This window comes from Aegilops tauschii, chromosome 6 (assembly GCF_002575655.3).
Source record: "Aegilops tauschii subsp. strangulata cultivar AL8/78 chromosome 6, Aet v6.0, whole genome shotgun sequence".
Lineage (NCBI taxonomy): Eukaryota > Viridiplantae > Streptophyta > Magnoliopsida > Poales > Poaceae > Aegilops > Aegilops tauschii.
In genome coordinates this window covers 464961814-464983114 of record NC_053040.3, presented here as the reverse complement: position 1 = coordinate 464983114, position 21301 = coordinate 464961814, and the positions used below count along the sequence as shown (strand labels likewise).

Sequence of the window (21301 nt, the reverse complement as noted above, 5' to 3'; positions counted from 1 at the left end):
CGCGATAGATGGTTATTTATAGTGGAGGTGCGGCACACTTATTTGATTTCAGCGCCCTCATTAGGGCTTTGCATGTGTTGCAACTAGCCACCTCCACTCGCCGCTGGTTGTCTAATCGGACTTAGCAGTCTGCCGTACAACGTTCTTCCTGCACGCGCGGATACCGTTAGAGGCGGTGCAACCTGGAAAAGAAACGTTGTTTTTGCGCTCGATCGATTAGTATTGCAACTGATGAGACGAGGGTGTACGCGCGATCGATTGAGCGACGCTGAGCGGAGAGGAATGTGACGACCTCGCATATATAGGTTGATTGACGGCCGCGTCAGCGGGAGAGGTGATTGTGCTTCCGACGGACGCCGTCGGCAACGAGTCTCCGTCCGACGACGAGGACGCACGCACGCCGATTCGCTCGGAACGAGGGGAGGCATTTGTGCACGAAGAATACGTTTAGTCATGGGTTGACTTGGCTGGCTAGTCCACGCCCGACCCGAGCGTGACTCGTTCGTGAACCATGCACGTACACGCTTGGCACACGATCAGACACAGACTCGGATCACGGCCGGGCAACCTGCGTCGCACTACATATGTAATCCTCTCCCCCGCTGGGCACACACGCGATTTTCTCCTACGCAGTTCACCTGCGATCGATCGATATGGATCTGATCCCACACCAAAAAAGAAGAAGATCTGACCCGATCCTGGCCATGGCCATGGCGGCATCGACCTCGCGGTGGTCCAGCCTCCTGCCGGACCTCCTGGGCCAGCTGATCGCCCGCCTCCCGCACATCGCCGACCGCGCCCGCTTCCGCGCGGTCTGCCGCTCGTGGCATTCCGCCGTGCGCCTGCACGTCTCCCCTCGGCGGCGGCTCCCGTGGGTCGTCCTTCTCGACGGCACCTTCCTGACGCTCTCAGATGGCGGCATCCACCGCGCGCCCTTCGGCAAGAACACCGAGTGTGTTGGCTCAACCGGCGACTGGATCGCCCTCGACTGTAAAGACGACGCTACGCAGACGCACACGTACAGGCTGCACAACCACTCTTCCGGCGTCACCGTCCCGCTCCCAGAGCTGGACTCCATCATCGGCAATGTTCCGGAGGATTTCGAGATCCGCAAGGTGGTCATGCGTTCGACACCCCAAGACCTTATTGCTGTCACAGCAAACATATGGAAATACCCTTTGATCCTGTGCCGACCTGGGAAGGGAGTGTGGGTACCAAGGATATTGGCCATGCCCTACTTTTGTATCTGTGACATTCTGTTTTCTCGAGACAACAAGCTCTATGCGATCACCAAGGCCGAGGACCTTTTTGCACTACATCTTGCTGAGGACGATGATGGCAAGCCCACATCAGGCATGCTCCCGGCCATGAGGACGATATGTATGACGACGCCATGTGGAAGAGGTTGAGTGACATCGATTCATCAAGCGACGAGGAAGCCCATGATGAATTGGTTGGTGAACATAATGACACCGACGACGATCGTCAACATTTTGCTTATATGGAAGAAAAAACTTTTTCTAAATGTGAAGATGGTGCAAGAGAAGGGTGGAATGAAATCCACACCAGCAGGCACCTTGTCGAGTCAAAAGGTAAACTGCTCATGGTTAGGAGAGAGCGGCTTACTGCAGCCATCACTCCAACTCACCACACTCGTAAGGTCGAAGTGTTTGAGGCGGACATGGATACATGTGCATGGGTACCTACGGAGAGTGGGTTGGGTGGCGACCAAGCAATCTTCACCAGCTATCGCTCCAGCAACACAGTTTATGCTGGTGGAGAAGTGGAAGAGGATGTCATTTATTTCCCTGATACTAACGATGTGTTGGACATCAGATCCAAGACAATTAGACCACTGATGCACATGAACCCGTTACATAATCGATGGAGAGCGACGTGGGTTTTTCCACCAAACCTAGTTGTCTAAATGGCAAATACTCCCTCCGTTCCTAAATATTTGTCTTTTTAGAGATTTCAACAAGTGACTACATACGGAGCAAAATGAGTGAATCTAGACTCTAAAATATGTCTACATACACATCCGTATGTGGTAGTCCATTTGAAATCTGAAAAAGACAAATATTTAGGAACGGAGGGAGTAAAACATTTTTTTTGTTTCTTTCTCCCTCATAGGTGCATTCCTATGAATGTTAACTTCACACATACTTCACCAAGTATTGTGGTCTTTCCTATCTTTTTTTTGTGGTCTGGTTATAGTCGTGGTCCCTGGAAGTGTAGTTGTACGATGATGATTCCCCATTATAAAGCCTCCTGAACACGGGAGATCATTGAAGCACATTGATGTCGTTGTGAGAACCCACATTGCAAAGAAGCATGCGAAATTCATATATCATGTGATGTCACTGCTTTTAGTATAATGGTGGCCTCTTTGGTGTGACCTTTATACATTCCACGCAAATCTTTGGGACAGTTCTTTCATTGCCAATGCATGCAATCAATTGATCTGAGCGTACTTGGAGAACCTCTTGCCTCTCCAATAGCCAACAATTTGTCTTTATCATGCACAATTGGTTCTCTTAGATACTGTCGTGGAAGTGTCACGGCAGATGTCCTAGTGTGAGGACTTAGTCGTGAGGCCAACGCATCTTTGTAGTAGCCTTAGAGGGGTTGAGCGGAATTGAGAGATGCAACACAAGACAAGGGTTTAGACAGCTTCAGGCCCCGGGAAACATCATCCGGTAATAGCCCTACATGCTGTTTGTGGCTTGGTCTCATTATCATCATGAGGGAGTCGCCAATAAACCGGCTCTTTGTGTCTAGCCCTAGAGATTGTTTCTTCTTGCCTCTCCCTCTTTGGGGAGCCCTGCCCCTCCTTATATATGTTGAAGGGCGGTTTACATGACTAGTCCTAGTTGGATTAGGATTACTCTATTACAAGTGGAGTCCTAGTCTTGCTTCCTTTGTAGGAGAATATTCCGTATGTCTTCCTCTTAAACCGGCCCACCATAACATGAGCCGGCCTTTCATGAACCGCCCGTTGGGCCACCGGGTCTTTGTCGCTCCTCTGACCCGCCTGCCGGATTACCAATGAATCGTAAACCGCCAGGTCCAAGCGGGTCGCCAGTGAATCACCAAACTCCAGCCGGGTCATACATCCGGAGGTTTATACCGCGGGGTATATCCCCGACATTAGCCCCCAGTTTAATTTGGATTTATCCATGTTAAACTGATCCTGCAACATAAACATAAGAACGAATTTGACAGGTTGCGCTGCGGGTTAAATATTCTTGTAAGCCAGCATCTGATCATCCTTAAGTCCTTGTTATTTCCTTCTTCTAGAGAATCCGGATCATTAGACCAGCTTCATAATCAATTTGCTTTTAGAAGAAATATTGCAAATAAAGAATCCTTTTAAATCGGCCTTCAATGCTCGGTTTATGATTACCACCATTGTTGGGTTATAAAAACTGATAATTCCGGGTCATGATTGTTGCCAACGCTAGTTCATGATTATTGATGACGCCGGGTTGCAGCCACAGGGTCATAATGGTTGGTGACGCCGGGTCAATCTGGTTTGCTCAAACAGAGAATTTGAAAATATTTCTTCGATAATAATATAATACATGTAGCCCCCAAGTCTTGAGCAGAACAAAGTGATGGCTTAAGACTTGCTTCAATATAAATGTTGCAACCTTGAAGAAATCTAGATTGTTCATCTCAGTCATTAGTCACAACTGAATATTCCATATTATGTAGCCCCTAAGTGTCGGGTTGTCATGCTTGCAGCAACCCGGGACTTGTCATTGCCTGATGCTCAAAAAACTTCAACCAGTATAGCCCCCAAGGGCCGGGTCATTATGCAAATGAGCAGGGACTTTATAAATATGATCATGCTTCATTGAAAATAACATCATATGATATAACTCCATCATGGGGCTTTGAACCCACGTCCACAAGGTTAAGAGCTTTGTGCTTTACCAACTGAGTAGTGGACCTGTCAATATAATGGTTTTAAAACTTGTGTACCTTGAATTATTGACAGGAGCAATTGGTAGCCCCCAAGGGCCGACTCATTACAATGTGATGAGTCGGGTCTTCAATAAGGTGATGAAAAAATGACTTTGCATTAGCCCCCAAGTGTCATGGTGCATGCTTGCCGCGACATGAGATTTGCATATTTGATATAATCTCAACTTTGAATAATATAGCCCCCAAGTGCCGGGTCGTAAGCCTGCAGCGACTCGGGACTATTCCTTTCAATTGTAGAATAAATCATATCCATTGATAATATAATAGCCATTGCGCTAAAGCGACTTTGAAAACCTTAATCATAATACTGGTTATTAATAACCATAATAAAATCCCGCCATGTTGGCTATTGGAAGATTTGAATAATATAACCCAATGATTTATGAGCGCATGATTCCAATGGCGCAATCCAAATATATACTGGCGACTTATAATCCCAAGCCAGTCCGGGTTAATAAATACTGGATAATTTATCATCATACTGGCAACATATAGTTGAAAACCAGGCCGGGTTAATAAACGTCGGTGATTTATAATCATGCTTTATTCAACCTGTTTCTGCATACAACAAGTTTAAAGTGTTCTGGCGGTTTACCGCCGGACAGGTCCTAATGCCCAACATATAACCCGGGTTTATAACCAAGGCTGCACTTAAGAATAATCAAAAATGAAATATATCATACCTGTGTCATTGAATCACATCGTTGGTTGGCCAACTTTATTGTAGTAAAGGTGATAACCCCAATCTTGAGTACTAATAACTCCTTCCATACTGTGCCGGTTTATGATAAAACCGTACCGGGTTGTGATAAACACCGGATTAACCATATATAATACTGGCGACTTATAGTCGAAACCAGACCGGTTTAATAAACACCGGATTATAATTGATCATGTACTGACAACTTGTAGTTGAAAGCCGGACCGGGTTAATGAACGCCGGTTTAAAAACATCACAAATCTTGTCAAAAGAGAGAAAACTTAGCAAAAAGCGAACAAAACCCTTGTAGTCGAGGCTTTTCACGGGCTGCCAGGCCCCAAATTCGAGGCTTTTCATGGGCTGCCAGGCCACTGAGTTAAACCATTTCACAAAGCCCTTTAAGATGGTCCTCAATCCTTAACCAATCATCGTTTTAACTTGACAAGTTCAGGGTCTTTATTTTAGAGTAACTTGTCAAAGTTCGAAGGGTCATACCAGGTTTACCTGGGCGGAGTGACTTACTTAAATAGGTAGGTTAACCCGGGGTTTTAGGTGTAAACACCAGGCTTCCAAGCCATGGCTTGATAGCCTGTTACAAGTGTAGATTCTTTGTTCGTTTCGACAGCAAAGGATCCCCAAGTAACATTTTGAGCTGTGCTCAGTGGGTGCCCATGTTTGAGTTGTTGTTTTATAACACTCTCTTTGGCCCCGGATTGATTTGGCTTTGAGCCGATCAAGAGGTGTGACTATGGTTCGGATACGACCAAGCCCCCAAGTGATGTTGTGGCATTGCGCTGATCAAGAGGTGTAGCTATGGTTCGGATACGACCAAGCCCCCAAGTGATCAATAATATGATAAACCAATAAGGCATGATACCCATGTTTGAACCGCGCATCATGGCAGCAGGTCCTCTTTGGCACCCTTTAACTTTTTGCAAGAGATAAATCCTTCTTGAACCGGGATTTTGAACCGGATATTGAGAGCTTCAATGTTTTATGGGAGGCATCTTTCCCTTGAACCGGATTTTAAACCGGAACCTTCATTTTCAGCCGGAAATTGTCTGACAGCCTTTCAGCTCGAACTTGCGAGAGTAATTCCTCTTGAACCGGAAATTCTTAAACCGGATTTGAGAGCTTCAGAGCTTTGTGGGAGAACAGATTTCCCTTGAACCGGATTTCAAATCGGCATTCTTTATTTTGAACCGGAAATTTTCTGACGGCCTTCAAATTGTCATCAATATGGTAGTAGCCTCCGGGACCGGGTTATCTTTCCCTCCAACGTCCTGGGGTTCTTGACTTCACTGAAAACCGGCATATAGCTGAACCATATCATTGTAGCCCCCGTGTCTCAAGGTGACTCGAGGAGTTGGCTTGAGATTCTCCGTGTTTGACCGTAGCAGAAGGTGTATATCATTGATGTTGATAACGCCAGTGAATCGCCAAACTCTAGCCGGGTCATACATCCGGAGGTTTATACCGCGGGGTATATCCCCGACAGATACTCTATTGCAAACACCTGCACCACGGCATGGGCAACCTGACAGTAGTCCTCGGGCATATGCTCTTACCCATTTGGATCATCTCACCAACGGAATCGGGGGCAGTACCAAGTGCAAGCATTCTCAGACCAACCGTGTGTTTCTGTTTAGCAGAGAAACAAAGTTGGGCACAACAATCCCTAGTGAGGTTAAAGTAGTCATCATGTGCCTCCACTCTCTCCACAAGGGGTAAAAACAATGGTTTGCGCATACAAAAACGGCGACGAAACCATGGATCATCCAAATAAGTTGGGTCCGGAGCAAAGTAGTCCTTATACAACAACCATGCCCCAGAGACCATATCCCGATTAATAACTCTTTTCCCTTTGACTAAGCCATTGAAATTGAGAATATGCTTCACCTGTCGGCCCATTTTCTATTGCATGCTCGTGAGCATGATCATATCAACTTCTTCGTCTAAATCCGACGAATCAAAGAACTCATTATTAATAATCATTTTATCAAGATTCGTTGGTCCATGCGCCTCATCCAACGAAGCATCGGAACCCATCGTTTTCCCTACAAATAAATCACAAAAAATTGGTCAGACAATGTGTAGAGCACATAGAGGGCAAGGTGCAGCCCAAAAGTTATCGGACGTACCGCGGTGGCGTCCGGGCTGGCGACGGTGTTCGCGACGGCGAGCACGGATGGGGGGACTGCAGTGCCGGTGCTAGCGGCGTTGAGTCCAAGAACGGTGGAGGAGCAAGGGTGGCGGTGGAGCTATGAGAAGTCCGACACAGAAGAGGAAGAAGAGAGGAGAGATCAAATGGAATCGGTAGGTCGAGGTTGATTTGGTGCAAATTGTGGTGTGTCGGTCTGTCGGGTCCGACGTGGCGGACGCACCCGGTCACGCCCGGGCTGCCCCATATCCGCCGTATATTTGGGCTGGATATGAGTAGTGCCGGTCAGCCCGGGCATTTGAAGCCCGTTTGAGATGCCTATCTAGATCGTATTTTTTTACCGGTCACTGACCAGGCCGTCCGCCCGGGCGTTTCAGGCGGTTTGAGGCGCCCGGCTGAAGATGCTCTTATATTAAGAGTAAAATGTTGAGGTAGCCTCATATGCTAGATGGTATCTCAATCATTCGTTGGTGCAACTCTGTGGTGTAAATTGTCATACAAGTGATATCCCCAGCTCATCAAAGTTTAAGTCTTAAACTTGACATTGATGTTCGCATTTTTCTGGATTTATTTTAGGCCTTTCAAAAAATGTTTTTCACGAAGGCAAAGCTCTGCCTCATCTCATTAATTAAGAAGAGTTAAGAACATTACAAAGCAACCAGTTGAAAGAAAAACACGGTCACGGAGGATACAAACATTTCTATTCTCGCAGTATCAAAAAACTCAAGTGCTTGGCAGCTGCCATTCCCCAAAGCACCGCCTCGGCCTTAACCTTGGCTGTAATGGGGCTCGGCATTGAAAAAATATTCCTAAATCCCTCGCATTCCTCTCACACCATACTACCTCCGTCTCAGTGTATAGGTCATGCGCGTAGTTTTAGGTTGACAATAACTAGCTAGATATGTATTGTAATTGATGAAAAATATATGTTTAGAAACTACATCCTCTTGATAATCCAATGATATACTTTTGATGAAATATAACGCATATTTGGTTAGTCAAATCGATGACCTAAAACTATATATGGGCATGCCCTATACACCGAGACGGAGGAAGTATCTCCCAAGATACAAGCATAAGTAGAGAAACCAAACCCTTCCTCGTGTGGTCGCTTACGATGATCGTGGCTTTGCCACCATTTTTTAACTAAGTTAAAGTTGCTCAAACTGAACTGTCGAGCTAGGCACCGATACCACAGGCTTCCACGCAGTTAATTAGGCCCGCACGCACGCGCGGTGTCGGACAACCTCATCGGTCGCCTCCGAGCCGACTCGGTTCACGACCGGACAACCTTGGCGCTATATATTCCTCTCTCTCCCCCCGGCCAGCACGGACGCAATTTAGCAGATCGCACAGATCTTCGTCAATCATCACGTAGTACGAACGACCGGATCGGTCAATTCCCATGGCGGCGTCGAGTCCGGAGTGGTCGAGCCTCCTGCCGGATATCCTGGGCCAGGTGATTGCCCGCCTCCCACACATCGCGGACCGCGCCCGCTTCCGCGCCGTCTGCCGCTTGTGGCGCTCGGCCTTGCGCCTGCGAGACTCCCATCGGCGAGGGCTTCCGTGGGTTGTCCTTAACGACGGCGCCTACCTGACGCCCTCGGACAGCGGAATCCATCGCCTCCGACTTCCCATGAACACAAGATGCATCGGCTCCACCAATGACTGGATCGTGCTCGACCGCATGGACGGCGTTACGCAAAAGCATACATACGCATTGCACAACCACTTCCTCGATGTCGCAGTGCCGTTGCCGGAGCTGAACTCCATAATCGGGAATGTTCCTGAGAAGTTTGAGATCCGGAAGGTTCTCATGCGGTCGACACCCGACGATCTCGTTGCGGTCACAAGCAACATCTGCAGATACCCTTTCATCTTGTGCCGACCTGGTAAGGGAGCGTGGGTGGCGGGGCCACTAGCTATGCCGTACTTTCGTATCATCGATTTTGCGTTCCTCGGAGACATGCTCTACGTGATCACCAAGGCCGAGAGCCTCTACGCCATCCACCTCACCGAAGACGATGATGGCAAGCCCGATGTCTCCTTTGTCGAACGGATCACCAGGCACACCCCTTACCCTAATGGTGATAGGTACAATAATGACATGTGGATGGGTACAAGTGACAACGATGGGTCAAGCAGTGAGGATGAAGATGACAACTATGATGCGTTGAGTCAAGAAGAAGCCCCCGATGAATTGGTCGGTGATGCTAGTGACATTGACGATGACAATGACCGCTCCTCTGCCTATAATTGTACGTTGTCTGATTGTGAAGAGGTCGTGAACTCCAAAGGATGCAACTTACTCACGACTTACAGACACCTCGTTGAGTCCCACGGTAAGTTGCTCATGGTTAAGCGGCAATGCTTACTCACGGCTTTCACTCCAAACCACCACACTCGCAAGGTCGAAGTCTTTGAGGCGGACGTGGACAAAGGCACATGGGTACCAGTGACCCGTGGGCTAGGCGGCGGTCATGCGATATTCATCAGTCATGGCTTCAACAATATAGTTGCTGCCTGTGGGGAAGTGAAAGAGGGTGACATATATTTTCCCGACACGAACGATGTGTTTGACATGCAAACCGGGATTATTAGAACTTTAGGACCCATAAGTCGGTTAGACGCCTGTTGGAGGACGTGTGTCTTTCCACCGGACCTAGTTGTTTAACTTACCAGTAGTATGTGTCCAACCTATGTTGACTTGCCAATCTGGGCATTGTGATATTTGCTATCTCAAACTTTAGTACAACCTGCGACATCATTAGTCACTAGAACTATGAGAATCATGTTGTAGATATATCAATCATTCTTCGGTCTATTTATGACGAGTTGGCTACCAGATCAGGTTCTCGTGGACATGTAGCAACAACCAAATTATGATGGACAAGCTAGCCAGCAATTTGTTTCGATCGCAAATATATATTCTTACTTTATTTGTGGAAAATGAGACAAGAAAGGTACTACAATGGCACAACAGATCGCAGGCAAGGCACTATAACAAGGATATTCCAACAACAAAATATCAAGTGCTCCGGACAAATCTTCTATGCGCATGATTCTTCGGCGGTGCAACACATGCTTAATCAAAATGTCCCATTTTTTTTACTAGTATGCTCAGCAGAAAAGGATTTTGACACCAATGCAATAATGCGTTCCTTTCATACCAAGGAAGCTATGTTTCTTGACAGCAAGTTCATACTCAGCAAAGAACTAATAGCTGGACAAACAAACTGACATTCAGAGGCTTTGAAAAATATATATTATTGAAGCATTTTTTTTTTCAAAACGAAGACAAAAGATTTGCTTCATCCATTAAATAAGGAGATAATAGCGTTTAGAGTTTTACAACACACCCACGAAAGTGGCATGACAATTACTCGCCCAACAACAAGTTCCCTAGTCTCTTAGCGCCCGTGGTAACCCAAAGCTTGGCCTCGTCCAGGATGGTGGTAAGGATAATAGGCGGTGTCATGCACTTGTGGCGGAACACTCTAGCATTTCTTTCATTCCAAATTGTCCGAGAGACACACATGGTGAGGGAGGCCATAGTATGCCAATTAGGATTGCTACTGTCGGTTCTCTTGTCCCACCACTCGTTGACGGTTTCATGAAAGTGCCACATGGATGTATCCATGTGATATAAGCCAATCTTCTCGATGATGGCTTTCCAAAGCATAATCATGTAGCGGCACTTGAATAAAAGGTGAGCATCCGTTTCCTGCTCCTTTTGCAAAGAGGGCAGAGGCCGCAATTTGGCCACCCACACCTCTCCAAGCGATCGGCGGTCCAAATCCTATCTTGCAGTGCCAACCAGGCGAAGAATTTAACCTTAGGAGGATCCCAAACCTTTCAGACCATGCGGTCCATGGGGGAGAGGGTCAAGCCAAGGAATTGAACCTATTGTTGAAGCATGATGTTTCAACGAAATTAAATTACTGTTTCCCTAATATAATATCACAAATCGACGTGTACAACTCTATGAGCAGGCGAAACCACCTTTGATTAGGATGTTGGACACTGTTGCAAAGGTTTTCTCCTTTGTTTATAGACTTAAAGGCTAGGGGAATGTTTCGTTTGGGTCGGTCTGCCGAAACTTCCGCCGGCGGCATGCCACGCATGCTTCGCATGTCCATCAAAAGCACCGCATGTCCATCAAAAGCACCGCATGTTTAGTAGGACTAGCAAATATATTCGTGCGTTGCAACGGAAAAAATAAACTCTCGCACACCCCTACTGAGCATGGCACTTTTCCTCTTTCTACCATCGTCCATGGTGGTCACTTGTCAACCTTTTTACGATAAAAGTGACAAGTCACAAGGCAATGAGTTTGGCCATCACATTCTAGCTTGCACAAATTGTATAATATAAACATGGCCAATCAAAATTTATAACAGGAAATGCAAAATGAAATGAAGATCAGTCTCAAGACGGTGAGTTTGGTCAGGTTCCAAGCACCTTTACCGTGCATGTTATGTTGGCAACCTATTCAATGTTAATATGTCCATGCATGCCACACCCTCAAATCACAATTCAGACATTCTGATTGCATGCGTTGGTAATGGAAAAACTGCCTCAAAGGTTTCCCCGCGATGTACCAAGGTCACATCAAAGAGTCAACCATCACATTGTAAGCAGTGGCATCACATGACTTGTGGATTTGGCATGCTTTCTTTCGAATGTATGGTTCTCTCAATGACATCAATGTGCTTCAGGGTTCTCTCGTGTTTAGTAGATTTTGTAATGGGGAATCGCCGCCGTGCAACTACATTGTCAAGAGCCGCGACTACAATATGGGGTACTATCTTGCTGATGGTATCTATCCTCGGTGGACCACGTTTGTGAAGACCATATCTGAATCCCAAGGCAAGAAACAAAGCCACTTTACAAAAATGCAAGAGGTAGCTAGGAAGGATGTGAAGAAGGCTTTTGGAGTGCTCGAAGCTCATTGGGGAATTGTTCGTAGAGCTGTAATGATGTGCAAATCAGAGACTTTGCGGTAGCTCATGACATGTGGTGTCATTTTGCAAAACATGATTGTCAAAGATGAGGGTAATATGGTAGCTGTTGGGGATATAGCTATTGGGTATAACCCGCCCAGGAGGGGCCGGGTTAAAGCCCCTGACGGCTTATCTATGGAGAGGCCCGATAAGATCCAAGACACAAGGATGGCGGTTCATGGAGCAAGCCTATTGACGGCCCAAGACCCGGAGGTGACTTGAGGCCTACGAGTGTGAGCCGCTATATGTTCAACTTGTCCTGTAAGGCAGGTTTAGTTAGACACCGAGTCGGTCACGTTGTGTGAGCCGGCCGGGACTCTGTAAGCCGCCGAGCATCAGCCTGTGTATATAAAGGGGTGACCTGGCGGCGGGTTAACTCAAGAAACAACAAGTTGAGAACTAGGTTAAGTGTATTCGCTCCCTGGTAATCGAAAACCAAGCAATACAACATAAAGTAGGAGTAGGCTTTTACCTCGTTGAGAGGGGCCGAACCTGGGTAAACCCTTTGTGTCCTTTGTCCCGTTTTAACCCCTTCAAGCTAACCTAGCTGCGATGGCTCCACACCTAAGTCCTTTTGCTAGGGCATCTGCCATGACAAACCCACGATAGTTGGCGCCCACCATGGGGCCAGAGCATGGTGGTTTCGAGTTCTTGAAGGGCAGCTTCGCAGGGACCAAGGGATACACTGTGGGCCGGATGACCAAGAGCCGGCGCGGCAAGATCTACATCGACGATGCTGGCTGGGGTCCTGAGGCCGACTCAATCGAGTACGGGTATAGGGTCCCCTTTGGTGGGATTCATGTCTTCATCGGCAAGATCGGCAAACCGGATCCTGAGCTGGATTTCTGTTCCGGTGTTGTTGAGACGGCCCGGCGCGTTCAACCCGCTACGAAGCACGTCCTCGTGGGGTGTGTGCATGAAACAAGTCTGGATGAAGGATCTATGTCCAATGGAGAGACGGCCATCTACTTGGGTGATGAGTCCTCCACCGGAGAGACCGATTCAATGTATCAGTTGCAAGACGGCCGGCTTGGGAGCTGTTCCGATGGTGACAGTATTCCGAACCTCTATGAGCCGCCGAATAGGGCTGCGATCTTCATGGCTGGTACACAACTGGTTCATAATTCGTCAACGGTAGCAGCTATGACTTCCAGTTCAATGGCTGCAGTGACAGCCGGTGCGAGCAGTTCAGCGCGCCCTCCGGCGCAAGTGTTGTCAGAACTTTTGGATGCTTTAGCGGCACTCATGGAGATTGAGGTCACCCCGGCGACTCAAGCACAACATAAGGTGGATGTTACGAAGCTAAGAGATGAGATAGCTCAGGCTAAGGAGGAACTTAATGCAGAGAATGTTAGGATGGCTACAGAGCAAGCCGCCCTGGATGCTGAGTCCCAACGGATTCAGGCTAAAAAAATCGGTTAAGTTTGGACCAGAATGCATCAAATGCGGTTCTGCGAAGAAGGCATGAGAGCTGGTTGCCCCTCGAGTACAGTGCACGGAATCTATTCAACACACTGGGGGCAGGGCCAAGTAACCTGGCGGAGGCTAACCGGGCTGCGGAGGCACCTGCGACCGGTGCAACGGTTCAGCCGCGAGGCATGGATCCGCCCCATTTGAATTTGACTCCGCCTCAGCAGACGTTAACACCGCCGGGTCATTTTTCCAACCCATTGGATAATTTGGTTGCTGCAGCAACACGGCTGGCGGCTCTTCCAGTACAAGGAGAGTCTCCCATGGCGATTGAGACCCGGAAGGCTGTGGAACTTCTTAACACGACACTGGTTCAACAAGCAGTTTATTCGTACAGCCGCGACCGGATTCATTCGACTCCACGTCCCAGTCGGAGCTAGAGCCGGCACATTGAGTCGCCGGCGGGTTCAAGCAGTGAGCAGCACCGTAGGCATGACCCGGCGCGTGCGGATAACAATGCTCAGGTTTTGGTAGATCAAGGCAGGGCACGGCGAGAGGCTGAATTGGCGGCTCAACTAGCGGGTTAACAACGATCTCCGGTTTACCCATCGGTGTCCATGGAGGCTGGAGTGACCTCTAGAACACTTGGTGTACCATGCCTAGTACCGGCTTTGCATAATGAGCGTCTGCCCAAGGATTTCAAGGGACCTCGCAAGGTGCCTAATTACATGGCGGATCAGCCCCCTGAGGCTTGGATTGAAAGCTATGAGATGGCCATGGAGATGCTGGATGTCAGTGATGCTGCATGTGCTAAGTATTTCACCATGATGTTGGACGGGCCGGCTCGTAACTGATTGAAATGGCTGTCTGCCAATTCCGTTAGATCATGGGCTGAATTGAAGTCCCATTTTATTCAGAATTTTAAGGATACATGCAAACAGCCCATGTCGATTCTTCACTTAGGCACTTGTGTCCAGGGTGAAGGCGATTCAACGACCCATTGGGTGCGCCGGATCTCGGCCACTATTCACTCCTCAGACAGTATTAACGTCGGCTCAGTTGTCCTCATGTTGGAGAAGAACTGCCGTTTCCTTCCCCTCAAACAGAAGCTGGTGCGGCTTAAGCGCCACTTTAATGACATGGGGGAGCTCATGATGGCTCTCGTCAAATACGCTGACTCGGATAGTACCAAAGATCCAAAGTCGGATGAGGAGAAGGCTGGAAAGGGGAAGAAGAATGGCAATAGAAAGGGGCAGCAGCACAATAAGGCGGGGTAATAATGGTAAGCGCAAGGCGGGCGGCGGTTCAGACTTTGTGGCTAATACCAATACTCAAAACAATAATCAGCGTCGTAAGGGGAATACATTCGTGCCCCGGCTTGGCGGGCCGAAGTTCAATATTGAGGCGGTGATGAATCAGCCTTGCCCAAAGCATAGCACCCTGGATAAGTCGGCTACCCATATGTGGAAAGATTGCTTCATCATGAAGGAGTACCGAAATTCTGGTCCTTATCAGGACCATCATGGCCTGCATGGCGGGTCAGGATCCGGCTCACAGGGGCACGACTTTGGAGGTGGCGGGTCAAATTCTAGATTTCAGGTCCAAGGCAATCAAGGTGGTTTTAATCAGCAGTCTAACCAAGGCAATCCGCAGCAGCAATCTGGCTATGAGAGCAACCCTAAGCAACTGAATAGTGGTCAATATCATGTGTTCACCACCAGTTTATGCAAACGGGATCAGAAGATTCATAAGCGAGCAGTGAATGCGGTTGAGCCGGTGGTTCCTCGATACTTGCGATGGTCTGAGCAGCCTATTGTATGGAGCCGTGAGGATCACCCGCCCCGGGTAGACAATCCAGGTCAGCTGGCTTTGGTGGTGGCTCCTCAGGTTGGAGGATACAAGTTTACAAAGGTGCTCATGGACGGAGGCAGCAGTATCAATATCCTTTATTATGATACTTTTCGCCGCATGGAATTGACTGATAAAGATCTTAAGCCGTCTTCTACCGTTTTTCATGGAGTGGTGCCTGGTAAGTCGGCGTATCCAATGGGTAAGATAACTTTGGAGGTGGCTTTTGGTGATGAGCATGATTACAGGGCCGAAAAGTTAACCTTTGAGGCCGTTAAGATCAAGAGTCCTTATCACGCCCTGTTTGGACGGCCGGCTTACGCCAATTTTATGGCACGACCTTGTTATGTCTATCTGCAGCTCAAAATGTCGGGTCATAAGGGCACCATCACGGTACATGGTAATAGGAAGATAGCTTTGGAGTATGAAGAAGGTGATGCTGCTTATGCTGAATCCGCCTGTGCAACAGAGGAGTTGAAATTTTACAAAGACAATGTTGACCCAGCAGATATGACCCCCTTGAAAAAGCCAACCACTAAGAATGAGCCCTTGTTGAAGTTTAAGTCACTTAGCTGGTTGACTTTGTTCCTGGTGACTCATCTAAGCAGTTCGGTATCAGTGCTAATATGGATCCAAAATAGGAAAGCGCGCTCATCGAGTTCGTCCGTGAGAACCGGGACATCTTTGCATGGAAGCCTTCAGACATGCCAGGTGTACCGAGGGAACTCGCTGAGCACACTCTCAGTGTTGATCCAAAGTTTAAACCAGTTAAGCAATTCCTTCGTCGCTTTAATGAAGAGAGGCGCAAGGCCATTGGTGAAGAGGTTGCCTGGCTCTTGGCGGCTGGGTTCATTGTTGAAGTTTTTCATCCTGAGTGGTTGGCTAACCCGGTGCTGGTACTTAAGAAAACGGCATGTGGCATATGTGTGTGGATTACACAGACCTTAATAAGGCATGTTCGGCTGATACTTTTGCTCTCCCTCGTATTGATCAGATCATTGATGCTACGGTGGGTTGTGAGCGTTTGAGTTTTTTGGATGCTTATTCTGGTTATCATCAGATCAAGATGGCAGTTAAGGACCAGGAGAAGACAGCTTTCATTACTCCCTTCGGAGCCTTCTGCTATGTATCTATGCCTTTTGGGCTTAAGAGTGCCCAGGCGACTTATCAGCGGTGTGTTCAGAATTGCCTTCATAGCCAAATCGGGCGCAATTTTCATGCCTATGTGGATGATATTGTTGTGAAATCCAGGCACAAGGAAACCTTGATAGATGATTTGAAGGAGACCTTTGACAACCTCCGGGTCTACAAGATGATGCTTAACCCGGATAAATGTGTCTTTGGCGTGCCAGCATGCAAGCTCTTGGGTTTTCTGGTTTCTGAGCGTGGCATCGGGCCAACCCGGAGAAGATCAAGGCGATTACTTCATTGGCTGCCGGCTTGCATTAATGATGTTCAGCGCCTAGTGGGTTGTATTGCGGCATTGAGCAGGTTTATAAGTCATCTAGGAGAGAAGGCCATCCCTCTGTGTTTTTTTTCATGGACAAACATACTTTCCGGTCTTTTTTATGGATCCTTTTAGATCTACGGGCCGGCCGTTCACATGAGCATAGGGAATCTATACTCGAGCCTTCGACTTGGCCCCTGGCAGGATAGGTGAGGAATCTTCTAAGTAAATAACCAGCTTCAGTTCATGCTCCTTGCTGGCATAACCATATTAAGCTGCATTGGATAAACAATCGAAACTCCGTAATTGTTAATAGTAGGGTAGCGAAGTAGCCGGGGTTGCACGCGTCATCAGAATTCTAGTATAAGGAAGCGACGGGAAGGGAAAGGTGATTACAAAATACGGATACGTAAGGGTTGTGTAGTATTTAGCTTACAAGGATTGACTCGACACCATCGATGCGTAGATCTCTTCGACTGATAGAGTCTATGCTATTGGTGAAGCTGGTTCTACCTCAACCCGATTATGCGACATCTCTCTTAGCTTATAGAAAGAGCGGAAATACTACAACCGATATTGCGACATCTAATCCAAACAGCGTATCAGCGACAACCCTATTCTTTCTTTCCTTCCTTGCTCCACAATTAACATCACTACGGTCAGGCTATCGAACACAGAGTCAAAAGTGAATTACGAGTCAGGCCAATCTGCGAATCGAGCGAGCTCCCCTTGCAATGATGTGGTGGTGAACCTCTCATTCGCTTCCTTCTAAACTAATTGCTTTCGCTTGACTCTTCCAGTAAAAAAGTATACTGAGTGGCCGTTGGATGGTCGGTGCAAGGCCAGAAATTGGAACACATTGATTCCGCTCGTTCCTGTCCTTCGCTTCATCAGATGATGAAGAAAACTGATAACTTTGTCTGGAGTAATGCTGCTAATGAGGCATTTGAGGCACTGAAAAAACAATTGGCTGAGCCACCAGACCTTGCAACTCCTGTTGAGAAGGAGCCCTTGCTGCTGTATGTTGCTGCTAACATTTGAGCCGTCAGTGTGGCGATTGTTGTTGAAAGAAAAGAGATGGGCAAGGAATATCCAGTTCAGCGCCCGGTTTATTATGTCTGTGAGGTGTTGATTGAGTCTAAGCAAAGGTACCCGCACTGGCAGAAGGTGGTGTATGGGGTATTTATGGCCAACTACAAACTGAAGCATTATTTTTTGGGTCATCCTATCACTATGATCAGCTCTGCTCCTTTGGGGGATATTATTCAAAACAGAGAAGCAACCGGCCGGGTAGCCAAGTGGGCCATTGAGTTGGGACCCCATGGTTTGAAGTATATGCCTCGGACAGCTATCAAGTCTCAAGCACTTGTAGACTTCATCAATGACTGGACAAAGTTGCAGATGCCTGAGGAAAAGCCAGACAACACATATTGGACTATTCATTTTGATGGATCCAGGCAGTTGGAAGGCTTAGGGGTTGGAGTTGTTTTGACTTCCCCATGAGGTGATAAATTTTGTTATGTTTTAAGGTTGTTGTTCTCTTGCACTAATAATGCAGCTGAGTATGAGGCCTTGTTCCACTGTCTTCGGATGGCTAAGGAGATGCATCTAAGCCGGGTGAGGTGTTTTGGCGACTCAGACTTGGTGGCTCAACAATTTTCAGGCACTTGGGATTCCAAGGACCCACTCATGGCGGCTTATCATCGAGAAGTGGATGTTATTGCTGGCCACTTCAAGGGTTATCAAGTGGAACATGTTGACCGCAGGAAAAATTAGGCGGCTGATGCTTTAAGCCGGTTGGGATCCCAGCATAAGCTGGTAGCACCTAATGTTTTCCTTGATATTTTGGTGATGCCCCTTAGTCAAATTGCCTACAGAGGAAGATCTTGATGTTCCTGACCCGGAGGCACAGTTGGTGGCAGCTCTTCATGCTATTCCTAATTGGACTGTTCCATATTTGGCTTATATAACCCGGGGCGAGTTACCTGATGATGAAATTTTTGCCAGGCAGATAACCCGGCGGTCTAAGTCAATGACTATTGTCAATGGAGAGTTGCACCGATACAGTGTCACAGGGGCGTTTCAACGTTGTGTTTCTCCCGAGGAGGGCCGTGAGATTCTACGGGAGATTCATGAAGGAGATTGTCGTCATCATGCCGGCTCTAAGTCTCTCATGGCTAAGGCTTTTCATCATGGGTTCTATTGGCTGACGGCTCATGCTGATGCAGAGTATCTGGTCAGTAAATGTGATGGTTGTCAGAAATTTTCCAGACGAGCTCATGTGCCGGCTCAAGAATTAAGGATGATTCCAATAACTTGGCCGTTTGCAATCTGGGGTCTTGATATGGATGGGCCTTTTAAATGATCCAAGGACAAAAAGACCCACCTGTTGGTGGCAGTTGACAAATTTACAAAGTGGGTTGAAGCTGAGCCAGTCAGCAAATGTGATGCAGCGACGACGGTTCAATTTATTAAAAAGGTGATCTTTCATTTTGGGTACCCTCACAGTATCATCACTGATAATGGTACTAATAGGTCTAAGGGTGTGTCGGTGGAAACGACACCCATGGGATCACAAGAATACCTACTATGGTTGGCGGGGCGCGAGGTTGTGAGAAGAGCAGGTCTAACAGGAAGCACGCGGATCGTTTACCCAGGTTCGGGCCGCAAAGGTGCGTAATACCCAAGTCCTGCTTTGGTGGACGTATTGAGTGTTCTTGTGTTCTTGAGCTAGCTACGGGGTGCAACTTGCCCAAAAGAGCCGAATCCCTCTCCAGTATGCCATGGGCCTCCTTTTATAGTCGAAAGGGGCTGCCACAATGGCACACAGGAGGTGGAAAGGTCAACAGTGATGCGAGCTTATCTCCCGTGTTACAGGACAAGGCGCATTTAATGCGTTGCTTAGGTGTCCCTTAGCTTTATCGGGGACGGGAACGAGGCCCGTATCGTCCGTTGCCGCCTCGCCTTGCTTCGACACGCGCCCAGGCCAGCGATGCATACGGCGCCAGGCAGGCAGGCAGCTGAGGTGGCGCGGTGGTAGGGTCTTCACGAAGATCTGCATGCCACCACGCAGGTGCTTGCTGAGTTGGTGTAGAGGCCGCCCGTCGCCACGCAGGTGCCTGCCCAGATGGTTGAGCTAGTAGCTGCTTGGGGACTGCGGTGGAGTATTGGCTGGCGCGGGCCTGACTGTGGCCCCGTTGATGCCCTCGGCAAGGGCCTTGCCGGGGGCCCGGCTGTTGGGGAACGTAGTAATTTCAAAAAAATTCCTATGAACACGCAAGATCATGGTGATGCATAGCAATGAGAGGGAAGAGTGTTGTCCACGTACCCTCGTAGACCGACAGCGGAAGCGTTATCACAACGCGGTTGATGTAGTCGTACGTCTTCACGATCCGACCGATCAAGTACCGAACGTACGGCACCTCCGAGTTCTACACACGTTCAGCTCGATGACGTCCCTCGAACTCCGATCCAGCCGAGTGTTGAGGGAGAGTTTCGTCAGCACGACGGCGTGGTGACGATGATGATGTTCCACCGACGCAGGGCTTCGCCTAAGCTCCGCAACGGTATTATCGAGGTGTAATATGGTGGAGGGGGGCACCGCACACGGCTAAGAGATCTCAAGGATCAATTGTTGTGTCTCTGCGGTGCCCCCTGCCCCCGTATATAAAGGAGCAAGGGGGAGGCAGCCGGCCAAGGGGAGAGGCACGCCATAGGGGGGAGTCCTACTCCCACCGGGAGTAGGACTCCTCCTTTCCTTGTGGGAGTAGGAGAAGGGAAGGGGGAAGGAGAAAGAAGGAAGGGTGCGCCCCCCTTCCCTAGTCCAATTCGGACCAGACCATGGGGAGGGGTGCGGCCACCTTTTGAGGCCTTTCTCTCCTTTCCCGTATGGCCCATTAAGGCCCAATACGAATTCCCGTAACTCTCCGGTACTCCGAAAAATACCCGAATCACTCGAAACCTTTCCGAAGTCCGAATATAGTCGTCCAATATATCGATCTTTACGTCTCGACCATTTCGAGACTCCTCGTCATATCCCCGATCTCATCCGGGACTCCGAGCACCTTCGGTACATCAAAACTCAATAAAACTGTCATCGTAACGTTAAGCGTGCGGACCCTACGGGTTCAAGAACTATGTAGACATGACCGAGACACGTCTCCGGTCAATAACCAATAGCGGGACCTGGATGCCCATATTGGCTCCCACATATTCTACGAAGATCTTTATCGGTCAGACCGCATAACAACATACGTTGTTCCCTTTGTCACCGGTATGTTACTTGCCCGAGATTTGATCGTCGGTATCTCGATACCTAGTTCAATCTCGTTACCGGCAAGTCTCTTTACTCGTTCCGTAACACAACATCCCGCAACTAACTCATTAGTCACAATGCTTGCAAGGCTTATAGTGATGTGCATTACCGAGTGGGCCCAGAGATACCTCTCCGACAATTGGAGTGACAAATCCTAATCTCGAAATACGCCAACCCAACAAGTACCTTTGGAGACACCTGTAGAGCACCTTTATAATCACACATTTACGTTGTGACATTTGGTAGCACACAAAGTGTTCCTCCGGTAAACGGGAGTTGCATAATCTCATAGTCATAGGAACATGTATAAGTCATGAAGAAAGCAATAGCAACATACTAAACGATCGAGTGCTAAGCTAACGGAATGGGTCAGGTCAATCACGTCATTCTCCTAATGAGGTGATCTCGTTAATCAAATGACAACTTA

General features: G+C 48.1%; 1 protein-coding gene across 1 annotated transcript; it reads left to right on the top strand.

The window, feature by feature from the left end:
* The first annotated feature begins 704 nt into the window (after positions 1-704).
* LOC141026195 (uncharacterized) lies at positions 705-1409 on the top strand. The gene has a single exon (XM_073502186.1). The coding sequence runs from the start codon at positions 705-707 to the stop codon at positions 1407-1409; it is 705 nt and encodes a 234-aa protein (XP_073358287.1).
* The last annotated feature ends 19892 nt before the right edge of the window (positions 1410-21301 follow it).

Bases quoted from the DNA above. Each gene is read 5' to 3' on its own strand.
- LOC141026195 (XM_073502186.1), top strand. From the start codon at position 705: ATGGCCATGGCGGCATCGACCTCGCGGTGGTCCAGCCTCCTGCCGGAC.